Source organism: Manis pentadactyla, chromosome 1 (genome assembly GCF_030020395.1).
Source record: "Manis pentadactyla isolate mManPen7 chromosome 1, mManPen7.hap1, whole genome shotgun sequence".
Lineage (NCBI taxonomy): Eukaryota > Metazoa > Chordata > Mammalia > Pholidota > Manidae > Manis > Manis pentadactyla.
This window is the reverse complement of record NC_080019.1, coordinates 167,832,380-167,846,767: the sequence shown is the minus strand read 5'-3', so window position 1 is coordinate 167,846,767 and position 14,388 is coordinate 167,832,380. Positions and strand designations below refer to the sequence as shown.

General features: G+C 35.3%; 1 protein-coding gene across 1 annotated transcript in view; it reads right to left on the bottom strand.

Moving 5' to 3' along the window:
- The window catches only part of CD96 (CD96 molecule), a 110,568-nt gene that overhangs the window by 91,621 nt on the left and 4,559 nt on the right, over window positions 1-14,388 (bottom strand). Inside the window, 2 exon segments of the mRNA XM_057488611.1 lie at window positions 4,212-4,261; window positions 4,264-4,332. Of these exon segments, the coding sequence (XP_057344594.1) occupies window positions 4,212-4,261; window positions 4,264-4,332 (119 nt within the window).

Here is a 14,388-nt window from a genome sequence, read left to right as displayed (position 1 = left end):
TAGTTACCTCTCATGGTAGGTCAACATTGAATACACTCTTTGCACATGACTTTCTGCTTTAATGTAGTCACCATCCTGGAATGCAACTTCCTCAAATGCAAAGGATATGCTCAAGAAACATGGTTAACATAGCCAACACATGGGATCAGGTACATATGGCAAATAATTTTTTTTTTACAATGACTGGCCTCAATGAACATGGAACATGAGGGTTATAATTGAGTTAATTCAGTTTTTTAGAATTCTACATACAGGAAGGCATGACTTTTGCTTTCCAATGCCCTAGAATAAAATTAGTGTAGTTTGTAGAATTGTTCCCAGGGTTTAATGCTGTACTTGAAGTAGAAGCACTCTGCAGCTTTCCAGAATTACCGAGTTCAATATAGCAGGTTTCTTACTCCTGAGCTCATCTCCACCATCTCTACTTTTTAAACTTTTTCTAAAACCCACTTGAAAAAATGTTTGTAAGAACAACTGGCTTAGCATTATCATTATTATTGCTAGCTTAACAAGAGATTTAACAACTAAAATACAGATTGAGGGAATACTTATGTCCTCTGCAGACCTGTAAGAGTCATGACATGAAGACCTGAAGTTTATTTCCTTATATAAAGATATCACATGATTTTGTATCAGACTTGTGTGTAGCACGGATATAAATCAGAGGAGGAAATAAGATTTTAACATTTAAAAAGGGAATGCACAGTAGGAATTTAATCAGCCAATACAAGGTTCTGTCTGAAGAGAGGTTTCTTTCAAAAAGATTTCCCAGGTTGGCTTGAGGTTCCAGTAGAAGTTTAGGACTCATTGTTTCACTGTGTGACCTTAGGTACATTCTCTCTGTCCCTCATTTATCTTAAATGTCCTGGCTTGATCCAGAGATAATATCTAAATAGCCTTAGCTTCTTTGAGGAAAACTACTCTCCGGAAGATGCCTTATCAGTTATCCAGTCATTGATACATAATGAGCTGCTCATTAACCGACTCAACAGCCAGCATGAATTCAGTAATTATCAATTTAACATGAGGCCCATGAATAGTACTGTCAAGGAAGCAGGACAAAGAGAAACAGATCCATTCAATTATTTATTAAATATTTATTGAGACCTGTGCTCTAGGCACAATACTAGATGCCAGGGATGTTTGAAATGAGTGATGCAGCTTTCTGCCCTGGAGAATCTCAGTCACACAAAAGATACAGATTAACTGAAGGCTTTACATTTGTTCAGAGAACAGATTACCCATCTTTGAGAAAAGATAAAAGCACCATGGGTCAGCAAAAATCACTACAGTAAAGCTTTATTAAACTTTATTATTATTCAATTTTATTATTCCCATTGATAGTGAGCTTGTGATCATTAGGGTGGAAACTTTTTGTCCATTGGTGGAAAAAATTAATAGTGTAAGCAAGGTGTAACTAATGCATTTCCATTACTGTAATGTTTATTATAGCAGGTTTTTGTCCTCTTGACGTCATCTCCACTTTTTAACTCTATTCTGAAGTGAAACTAAGGAAACCTCATTTAAAATGGAGTCAGAAGGCCAGAAGGGGGAGCTCTCACACCCTACCAGTCCATCAATTGCACGCTCAACAGGAAAGGATGCACCCTGCCTCCTTGCCCAGCCTACAACCTCAGCCAATAAAACCTACCACAACTCAGCCAATGAGAAACTGCCAGCACCCTGAGCTCTCACATTCCTCCAATGGGCTATCCTGCACAGCAGCCCCTCTCAGCTTCCTCCTTTTCTCTATTAAATAATGTTTCTCTCCAGACTTGCCTATGGCTTGCCATAGCTTGCATGTCCCATATTATAATTCCTCTGCTATTTCCAAATAAACCCATCTGGATGACAAAATAACTGGTTGTTTTACTTTCAAGGTTGACATTATTGTTAGGCAGAAAGACAGACATGAGCAGGGAGAATAAGGCCAGTGGAGCCCAGGAAAAGAGATTCAAAGAGTTAACCGGATAAACCCAGAGAGCCAGAAAGGACTCACAGAGTTAATTAGCTGAAGTTTCAAAGGTTAGGAGTGACTTGGCATGTCCGGGTATTCCCAGATGAAAAACAATTCTCCAGGGACTTCTCTGCCCTACGTAGGGCAGGGAAATAGAACAAGGGTCATGCCACTGCAAAATCTACTTAGTCTGTGAAAAAAGCCCAGCTTACTCTTTAACTTAATCTATACACTGTTCTTCCTCTTCTTCCAGCCTCTTAATGAAGTCAGTTTGTAATCAGGACAGGAGATAGACCTCCAAAGAATGCCAAGATCTGGATCAACACAGTCACCTAAATACTCTTATTGTTAAGACAAAACTTCAATGTAATTATAAATCACCTGCATACAACATGCTTTATGCTGACCCTTACCCAAAAAGCCCTATAAAACCCCAGACCCTAAACCCTTAACTTAAGTGCACCTCCTCTCTGATGTTGGCCACACTCCCCTTTCTTTGAGTGTGTTACTCTCTCTGCTCTATTCCAGATAAGTAGGGAGGGGCTACTGAGAACTCTAATTTGGGCCTGTAAGTTCCTGTCACCTGGGTCACCCAGACAGGACTGCAGCTGTACCATCATGCTCCTTAGTAGCCTGCCTGAAAATCTCCTTTGTTTGCCTTTGGGAAGTTCTCAGAACGTATCTCATTCTATCCATTGCTCTGTGGCTCCTCCAGTCCTGGGGTGGTAGGAACTTAGTTTCCATGCCCTGCAGATTCAAGTGGACACTGGATGCCAAGTGACCCTGGCTTTGGGTTGGCAAGGGAGATGCCCTATGTGAAGAAAGAGTTCAATGAGCTTCCTTTTCTGCTCCTTGCTCTTCCTTGCTCTCTGCTGTCTGCAAGGCAGCTGCCATTCCCGGCTACTCTCACTTTAATAAATTCCTTCCTTATTTTTCTCTCTGAGTTCCCTGTGTATCCAAACCGAATTTCTTCCCAACATCTGAACCATATTGCATCACGTTTGTTAAGAATAATTGATATGTACTAATAATAGCTGTAATGATAGTCAGGAAGCCTTATATCTTGTAAACCCAGTCCTATAAAGGGAGGAAAAAGTGTTTCTTGGCATTTGACAAAGAGGCATTGCATATTTTATAACAGTATGAGAAGGGATATTTTAGAGTGATTTTTTTCTTTTCATATTGTAGACTATCCAAACAATATCTAGACAGCGAAAATTTATTAGCTGGTTGAATTTGAAAGCCTCTTGCAAGTCAGTTATTTTGGATTTAGGACATCCTCAGAGAAATATTTCTATATGAAGGGTTTACTTTCCAAGGCAGTCCATGAAAATGTAGGTAACTTGTACTATGAATGATCAGCCATGCAAAGACAGTATTTTGCAAACTGTATCAGCCTCTACATTCATGGAAACTTAAGGATTCTATAAGAATTTTTAAATCTTGTGTTTCCATTTTGATGACAATCTAAAAATTAATATAATCATATTATGGATCATCTAAATGAACACTCTATTATATAAGTCTTGAAATTGTTATTGAATGCTTTTCTTTATAATTGTGTTATAAACTGATTTAACAATACAATACTAGATGTCTACTATATATATATTGTTTAGTAGCTGGCTGCCATTTGGTTGGCTTGCCCTGGAAAATTTCTCATAAGAATTCAGAATCCAGATTTCTGACTTCTTAAAAAAAGTCAGGAAACATGGCAAGTATGGGCCTTCCACCACCTGTGGCTGAAACGGAGCTGAGCGCCTGCTTCTACAGTTCCTGCTTCTCCCATGCACATTTTCTGCCTATATTTTTCTAAGTAGTAGAGTTTGTGCTTCCCAATCTAAAGCAAAGCTATATATTTCCCAGGATACAGCAGTAAGGATTCTGGGAAAAGCGGGTTTTGTCCCTTTGCATATGTTGCTTATAAAATAAATATTTGTGATTAGGGGTTTCTGCTGGATGTGGCTGATCTCTATGGCACCATCCCTTCTTTCTCTCTGTAATCAATCATGGTTTGGTGTATAGTTTGAAATAGAAACTAACCTTTAGTTTAGGAACTAATTTCTAAATTACTGATTCATAGATCTGGAGGCTTGCTGACTTATAAGGAATCCCAGGGTCCTCCCCGGCCATCCCCTAACCTTCCACATAATGCCTGCTTTTCATCCAGTTTGTGTCTTTCCCTATTATTACTTGCCATTCGTTTTTAATCATTAATATTTAAAGGTCATTGCAGTTATTCATTGAAAAGGGCCAACCATGCAAAGGTGAGCTCAGATGAAATTTCTGAGGAGGTATTTGAATGCATGAACTTTCCAGAATCTTGTTTATCTCTGTTTCTATTGTGTGGTTGCTTCTCCATTCATCCTGTGTAACTATAACAAAACACAAGGTGGAAAAGACATGAATCTGGGATTGGTTTATAAAGTGCATTTTGTGAAAGGAATGAGAACAGCTTTAGTTTAGTTGCATCTATCCTGAGGGTACACCTATGAAGATGCAGCCTGCCCCTTACAGTCCTCATTATATAAATGGCAAAACAGAGGCTTCGAGAAGCCCAGAGTTGCTTACCACTGAAAAATCCAAGGAAAATGACCCTAACAGAAGCCAGCTCACAATTTGGCAAGTTCCCCTGTTTTAGCTCCAAACTGGAGCCTTAGGCTTCAGATCATATCACCTTGATCAGATAGAATATAAACTTCATAACTCAGCTTCTAATTGTCTTTTGAAAAATTGTAATGGACAGTTTTTTATAGAGAAGTTTTAGGTTCACAGCAATGGGTGGAAAGCACAGAATTTCCTTATCCCTCTAGCCCCAAACATGCACTGCCTCCCGCACTATAAACATACCTCAAATCAATGGAGCAGTTGTTGCAACAATAGACCTACACTGACATACCATTATCACCAAAGTCCACAGTTTACTTGCATTAGGGTTCATTCTTGCTGTTGCACATTCTTTGGGTTTCCACAAATATACAATGATACAGAGCCACTGTTGTAGTATCAAAAAGAATAGTTTCATTGCTGTAAAAATCATCTGTGCCCCCCCATGCATCCTTCCTTCCAACCAAACTCCTGGCACCCACTGATCTTTTTACTGTCTTCGTATCTAATTGTCTTTTTAGAGTTTATGAGTATTTCTCCAAAGAAGGAATGATACAGGAAGATACATATGGAAAATCTGAGGCAGCATTGTTAATGAATTATTTTCATTTCAGATACAAGATAAATACCTGTTTTATAGTCTCTCTTTTTGGTAAAGTTACAAACACATACATAGATTTGTGAGTAAACTTTAATAATATCAAAGAATAATTTACAGATGAAAACAATTCTATCATCCTAATATCCTGAAAATCTTTCCTATTTTTTCTTGTCTGTAAGCAGGTGTTTTCTCATACTTTGCAATCCTATTTACTAACAAATGTTACCTATAGTTTCAGTTAAAATGCTGCATGATTCTTAAATTATTTGTGGTTGGAAGTTTTATAGATTTTATATCATTCCATCATATATACATATCATCATTTGTTTAGTCATTTCCGATGATTAAATCATGTGCTCTTTCAACTTGTGTTTTTACTTTATTTAAAATATTAAAATCTATATAACAAGGATTGACATATGCTAGTAACTTTTTTCTGACCATTCAGCTACTTGAGATAAATTCCCAGAAGTATAATTAATGGGTTATGGGGTATGAACATTCTGATTACTATCAAAAGCTTATTTTTTTAACTGGAATATTTTTCAAGGTTGACAATGTTATATTAAGCCTTTATAACTTTGTTATATTTTCATCTTTCATCAATATCAGCTACTGCTTTACTGATCACTCTTTTCTCCACTCTTCCTTAATTGAGACCAGGCCTTCTGTTACATCTTCCCTACATCATTCTCAGATAATGGTTGTCTATTTTCTTATTCCCTTATTTCCTCAAGATCAGAAGATGGGCTCAGTGCCTTTCTCACTCTCCATTGCTACTTCCAAATATTACTCCAATCCCATAAATTTAAAAAAAATCCCTGTCCTTTATGGTTAAAGGGATTTAGCTATGACAGTACTTTCAAATGGAATTATTTGTATACTACATCACAAATTTTTGCCCTATTTGCATACCACCATCACTATTTAATTTTATTTTTGAAATTATTGTGGTTTTATTTACATAAATTTATTTTAAACAGAGACTGATCTAGGCACTAATATTTATGACATTCATTAAATAAACTTGATGTGTTAATTTATATTTTAATGTACATTATCCAAATACATAAGTATCAAATTTTGGTAAAGCTCATCCAGATTCTGGGAAGCTGGCAATACAAGTGACATAATTTTTTGAATATCTCTGAAACTCCCTCAAAAACACATAGTAATTACAGTAGCAAACTGAAAACACATAGGCAATATCTACAGGAGCACTAAACAACAACATATCTTCATTAACAGGTGGGACAAACCATTAGACCACTGTGCTATCAGCAACTGTGCAGAAAGATACAGGAAAATTGACTTCTGATGGCCCTTAGAACTAGAGAACTCTCACCAAAAAAAAACAATAGGTGATCACTGGAAAAACAGGCAGACTAATCTGGAATAGCAGCAGCAAGGGAGAAAGGAGTTTGCAGGCACCAAGTTACAAGTGTCTTCAAGGGAAACAAAAAGGACTTGTCAGCGCTGGAGCAGAGGGGAATTTCCAGACATACCCCACACTGAGAGGAAGCCCCTGGGAGTAGGATCCAAAGTAAATAGGACATGTCCAGTAGGAAGAAGAAACGAGGCAATTTAGATTAAAGTGAGGGATAGGAGGAAAGGAAGTATATCTCAGGAAGTACAATGCCATATTACTTACCTTTACAATAACAGAAAAGGGGGCTCTACAGACACTGCAAACTCTAGGAAAGCTAGCCTGGCCCATGATAAAAATCAAAATGCATTTAACTTAAACATGAGCAATAGAAAAGGAATGGGGTAGAATCACATATAAGGATATTATAAGAAAAAAGAATAGAGAACAAAATAACATTATCACAGTAAGGACTGCATATTAGAAAAATCTCACTTCAAAATAAATAACTGTAGCCTAAAAATTCAAAAGGAGCTAAAAGAAATAAAGACAAAGATACAAGGCATGAAAATTTTTAGAAAGAGTGATAAATGAGTCCATTGGAGAGAAGAAAGTTTACAAAAGGTAGGTGAGAGAATTAAGGAGTTGGAAGTAATCATTTTTTAAAATAATTTCAGAAATTAAAAGCAAGCTAGAACAAAACAAAAACAAGGATATATTAACACAAAAGTTCATGTATTAAAAGAAATTAAAAATAGAATGATGGAAATTATAAAATAAAATAAGTTAATAAATAATGAATTTAAAATAAATGAAAAAGACAAAATAGTTTCAAAGTGATAGGCAAAGAAGATAAAAAGTATGTATAATAGAAAACACTGATAAAAATAAAACAATAGATAAAAAATACTAAAAACTATAATTTCTTAAACTAAAAGACTAGAAAATACATATTAAAAGATTATACTGCAAAAGTAGGGAAATTGGTTCAGAATGCACATATAGCATATTTGTATAACAGTATTAAACAAAATTACAGGCAAGAAAATCAGGTTGTTAATTAGCTTTTTGACATCAACTCTTTATGCCAGAAAATAATGTAGTAACATACATAATATATTTGAGGAAAGAAAACATAAGCTGAAGATTTTATATTCACCATAGTTAACCTTTTACTATAAAGACTATACAAAACCTTTAGAATCATCTAAGAAAACAGGGAATATTGCTCCTACAAACATTTCCTGAGGATTCTCCAACAGAATACTTCAGACAGTCATCAGTATAAGGAAGAGAGTGGTAATGAATATATATTTTGGAATACAGACACAATATAGGTATCAAAAATGGGGGGTGGAGAGGAATGAGGGACTTCTTGCTGTGGGGGCACGAACAGGTCCATGAGAAAAGATGTGCATAAAATTGAGCCAATGTATTAAAAGTCACAATTTCAGGGCCCTGGAAATTGACCAGGAGCAAACATTTAATTGAGAAGCATTTCTTAAGAAACCACTAGAGTTTCAGTGAGAACAGGAGTCTAGCCTTCTTGCCTAGAGATTTTTCCATGTCCTTCCCTAGCTTGGTTGGGGAGAAAGGCAGTGTCACAATCCTGGAGCTGGCTGCAGAAAACATCAGTGGGCTGCCCCTTCCAGAAGGGGCACTTATATTAGACCTGAGCATGAAAATCCTTCACTTTGTCAGTTCACAGAGACAAACTTGGAAGGTAACAAAAAGAGAAAAACTGAAGCTTGTTTAACTTGGGTTTGCAGTCCCATTTGGAGTGAGTGGTAGACTAGACAGGTATTTAACATGGAGGTTCTAAGAATTAGAAGGTCACAAAGTAGCTGAGAAAAGTTTTCTACACATCCCATGCTGATGCACATGAGCTGGGGAGACCTCAGAGAGTCTAGTGAAAAGTAAAAACTGAGGGAGACTGTCTGACTGTCTTCAATTTTGAATGTAGTTTCTAACCTCCACATAGGCAGCTATGTGCAGAGGATGGAAGCCTAATGGGCTTGAGGTATTTGAGCACAACTTTTGCCAGATTTATTGGTGGGCTGCCAAGGGACAGGGACTTTGCTAATGAAGGAACAACTCCTTAGAAGTCAAACTAAAGACATAAGAATTATAATAAAAAGCTGAACAGAGATAGTAATGGTCACACACTGCAAAGAAAGCATACTGTAATTTAAGTTTAAGTACTGGTAAGTTACTAAAATTAAAAACAAAAAAACAATAAACCTTAAAAAAGCCCCAGAGAATCTAGAGTTTCACATTATGTTTTTTTTGATGTCTAGTTTTTAGTAAAAAATGATGACAAATGAAGGGAACAGGAGAGTGTGATGAATATTCAGGAAAAAAGCAGTTAACTGAAACTGACTTTGAGTAGACACTACATTTGATTTAATGGACTTCAAAGCAGTATTATAAGTATGTTCAAAGGATATGATGATAATGACTCAATAAATAGGGACTCTTCATGGAGAAATAGAAAACTATAAAATGAACCAAACAGTTATTCCAGAGTCAAAAAGTCAGTAACAAAAATGAAAAACTCATTAGAGATTCTCAATAGTGCATTTGAGATGGCAGAAGAAAAAGAATCAGTGCATTTGAATAATGATTTATATAAATTATCTAACCTGAAGAAAGGGAGAAAGAGGATTGAAGGAAAATGAACAAAGCCTCAGAGCCATAGAGAACAGAATTGAGTGTCCTACGATTTATGTAATGGGAGTCATAGAAGGAGATGAAAAAAGAGGGGGATAGAACAAATATTTGGAGAAACAATAGCCAAAGACTTCATATTTGACTTTTAAAAAATTTCCCCCAAATTAATCTATACATCCAAGAATCTTAAAATCCAAATAAGATGAACATAAAGAGACACCCACCTAGGCATATCAAAATCAAACTGCTGAAAGCTATAGAGAAAGAGAAAATTATGAAAGCAGCAACTGAAATCAGCAAGACAAAAAAATTCTCACATATAGAGACCAATAATACAATTAATGACTCACTTCTCACTAGAGACAATGTAGATCAAGAGACATACTCAAAGTGCTGAAAGAGAAAACAGCTCACTAAGAATTCTACATTCAGTGAAATTACCTTTCAAAAGTAAAAATGAAAAATCGGAGAGAATTAATTGCAAGTAGATTCATCCTATCTGAAATTCCAAAGCAAGTCCTTCAGGCTGAAAGGAAATTACACCAAGTACTAACTTCACTGCATGGGATGGAATGGTAAAAATGGCAAAATAAGGATAAATATAAAAGACTACATACATATATGTGCATATACATGTATTTTCTTCTCAGAATTTCTTTAAGAACATGAAATTACTTAAATAATTGTAGCACTCTTCAATTGGGTTTAATGTGTGTATACATATGTGCATACATATATTAGATATATTCAGTTTGTTATATATATTACATAAATATAAATAATATATATGCAATATATTTGTGAATAATAAAAGGAAGAGATATGCTGGAGCAAGTTGCAAAAAGAGAAAAAGAAAGAGAAGAGAAAAAATAGTCATAGAAACAGACACATGAATGACCCTGACATTGGAGTTATTCAACAAGGACATTAATAACTCCTTAATATAATCAAGAATAGAGAAAAAGATAAAGGAAGTAGATGAAAAGATAGACAATTTAATAAAAGAATTAAAAATCTATTAAAAATAATAAATTAAAATATGTCAGAAATTAACAACTAATTAGATGGGGTTGAAATATTATTGGACAGCACAAAAGATAAGATTCATGAATTGAAAATTAGGTCAATAGAAAATCTCTAAACTGAATCATGTAAAGGAAAAGAAGTAAAAAACATAAGAAAAAAAGCACTAGGGATATATAAAAATATAAATTTAGGCACATTTTTTATAGTAGAATCTTAACATCACAAATAAAAATGCTAATAAAAAAGCAAGTATTAGAAATATCATAAGTGAATTTTTATATAATCTGTGAAAGGGGAAAACTTTTCTTAACTATGACTCAAATTAGGACCAATAAAGAAGAGAGTGATGTGTTTTGTCTCATAAAAGTATTATGTTGCATTGGAAACAATATCATAATAAAGTAAGGGTAGATAACATTCTGGGGAAATATCTGTTACTTATAAAGAGTTAACAGATTTTATATCTGGGACATTTTCAGCATAATAAGGATAATAACTGTAAAGAACTGAAACTCATAAATCTGTTCAAATTCATATGAATTAATGATACTTAACACAAAATACTTATTGGTCACATTCTAAGAATGCTAATGAATGAATTCATTTTTTAAACTGGTAAAGAAAGGGAAAGAATAAAGAATCTGTTCTACTTTTCTTATACAAACTATACATTTAATAAATAATTGGTTCATGAGAGGAAGTCTCTCTTTGTAAGAATACCTCCACTAATTAATGAAGAATGGTAGAATTAGAACATCACTATTTGTCAACGCCTAATGAATTAATGGATCTAGGCAATACACACCAGTGGCTGTTAAGATCACACAACTGATATTATGTTCCTCTGATGTAACTATACAATATCATATGTGACTAAAAGGTGAAAGAGAAACATGGAGATACCATGGATAAGAGCAAAATCCAGGGCTGTGAGGAATTATACAAATTTATTCAACAAATACAGTGGAAAAGAAAAATAAGAAATACAAGATAGGCTTCAGATTTAAAAAAATTTATCTGATGATCATAGTACATTGAGCTTATTTGGATCCTAATTTAAACAACTGAAATTGAAAAATAAAAACTATGAGGCCAACTGGATATTTGGTAATAGTTAGGATTTACTGTTTTTCTTAGTATAGGTAGTGGTATGGCTACATTTTTTACACATCCTTATTTTTTAGATTCATTCTAAAATAAATAGGGTATCTTGGATTTTCTTTAAAGTAATCTGGGAGGATGGGAGTTACTAAGGGTTTGGATGAAATGAGATTGCCCATCAGTTGATAAATGTTGAAGTTGTATGCACAGTAAATGGAACTCACTATACTATTTCATATAATTTTGTGTGTGTTTGAAATTTTTCAAAATTGGAGGTGTTTTAAGTTTTTTTCATGAATCACTTAAAATATTCTCAAGTATTGCCAGCTACATGTAACATACCTTGAGAGAAACTAAATAACCCTTCTTCTCCCATATTCACTGCTCTTAACTTTTAATACAGAATCACTATTTTGTAAATAAAGCTGTTGGAACACAACCAAGCCTACTCACTTATATATATATACCATAAGCAGTGAGATCTGTAACACTAGCAGCAGGACTATCTTGAAATTAGAAAAAGTTTTTAAAATTTTAACAGGAGGGAGAGAAAATATGATGAGGGAGGTGCCATCTTTTATTTTCTCTGAAATAGAAAACAAAATCATTTTCAAGTGGAAATAGGAAAGAAGCTTCAGAAAAAGAGATTGGAGATTTGAAATAGCTTCTATGGATAGAGAGAAAGATGAGTTCAGTTAGGTAAATGCATGTGTCAACTTCATGCGTAACTTGACTTGTGTAAAGTCAAACTCGAAATAACCCTTGCACAATCTGATCATCTTCTAGTGTTCACTAACACAGTGAGTAATTCCCCCATTTTTCTCTGTTCCACCTATTTGAAACCAAAGCAGCATCTTTGACACTGCTCTTTATTCCTCATTCCACATATGCAATCCAGCACTAAATCTGATAGGGTGAGTCTCCCAAACATGTTTCTGATCTGAGCATCCTTCTCCACATACCTCATTGCCACTCTACTCAATGTTTCTAGCTTCTCTCACCTAGATTTCTGCCATAGTCTTCTAACTGATCTACACTATCCTCTCTGCCCTTCTTCAATTCATTTTCTCCCTGTGGCCACAAAGCTCCTCTTGAAATGCAAAATAAAAATATCAAAATAATCACCTTTCAAATTTTGAAAATTAATCTCCATAGCTCTTAGGATTAAAGATAGAACTTAACTGGACTCCCTAGCCAATTGCAATCTTTCTATTTCCCTTTCAGTCCCTCTGTTTACATGCTCACACCTTTGCTTACCCAGCTAGCTTATAAATGTGAAGATTTCATAGTGATGTAAGAGGGAAATGGTGCAGGTGAGAGAATAAAAAACAAGTGAAAAAAAGAATGAAAGGGAAATATAGAAAGCCCGGGTATAAACCCACACATATATGGTCAATTCACATATACAATAAAGGAGCCATGAATATACTATGGGGAAAGACAGTCTCTTCTATAACTGGTGTTGGGAAAACTGGACAGCTACATGCAAGAGAAAGAACCTGGATTACTAACTCCATACACAAAAGTAAACTCAAAATGGATTAAAGACCTGAATGTAAGTCATGAAACCATGAAACTCTTAGAAGAAAACATAGGCAAAAATCTCTTGAACATAAGTATGAGCAATTTTTTCCTGAACACATCTCCTCGGGCAAGGGAAACAACAAAAAAAAGGAACAAGTGGAACTACATCAAACTGAAAGGTTTCTGTACAGCAAAGGACACCATCAGCAGAACAAAAAGGCAACCTGCAGTATGGAAGAATACATTTGTAAATGATTTATCTGATAAGGGGTTAATATCCAAAATATAGAAAGAACTCATATGCCTCAACACCAAAAAACAAGTAGCCCAGTTAGAAAATGGGCGGAGGACTTAAACAGACATTTTTCCAAAGAAGAAATACAAATGGCCAACAGGGACATGAAAAAATGCTCCACATCTCTAATCATCAGGGAAATGCAAATCCAAACCACAGTAGATATCATCTCATACCAGTTAGAATGGCTGCTATCCAAACGAGAGGAAGTAACAAGTGTTGGTGAGGATGTGGAGAAAGAGGAGCCCTCCTACATTGTTGGTGGGGATGTAAATTGGAGCAGCCACCATGGAAAGTAGTATGGAAGGTCCTCAAAAAACTAAAAACAGAAATACCATACAAACCAGTAATTTCACTTCTAGGAATTTGCCCTAAGAAAACAAAACCCCTGATTTGAAAAGATATATGCACCCTTATGTTTACTGCCACATTATTTACAATAACCAAGATATGGAAGCGACCTAAGTGTCTATCAATAGATGAATGGATAAAGATGAAGTGGTACATATACAAACAGAGTATTACTCAGCTCTAAAAAAAGAAATCCTGCTATTTTCAGCAACATGGATGAATCTAGAGGGTATTATGCTCAGTGAAATAAGCCAGGTGGAGAAAGACAAAAACCATATGATTTCACTTGTTTGTGGAATATGAAAACAAAGCAAAACAGAAGGACAAAATAGCAGTAGACTCATAGACACTGAGAAGTGACTGGTGGTTACCATGGGGGAGGGGTCAGAGGGGGTGGGTGGGGAAGGTGAGGGGGACAAAAGGGCACAAAAATTCTCAGTCACAATGTAAGTTGGTCATGGGCAGAGCAGTACAGCATGGAGAATATATCCAATGGTTCTGTAACATCTTTTATGTTGACAGTAACTACACTAGTGGGGGTGAGGATTTAATAATATGAGCAACTGTTGAACCACTGTGTTGCATACTTGAAACCAATATAAGATTGTCTATTAACTACACTTCAATTAAAAAAAGCAGAATGCAGGGGAAAAAGATGTGTCACTGGGTGGTGACTGACAGGGCTTTGGAACAACTTCCTCATCTGAGTTAAGTGTCCCCCTTAGCTGTATACCAGGCTTACATCTTTTATCACTCCATCATAAAGAATTATTTTCCTTTTCTGTTTTGTTCTTTTCTGTCTTGCTTTTTGTGTACCCAAAAACATAATTTCATAACTATTTCTCTAACATTGAGGCCATTTTTTTTCATCTGGCCCAGCTGACCAATAG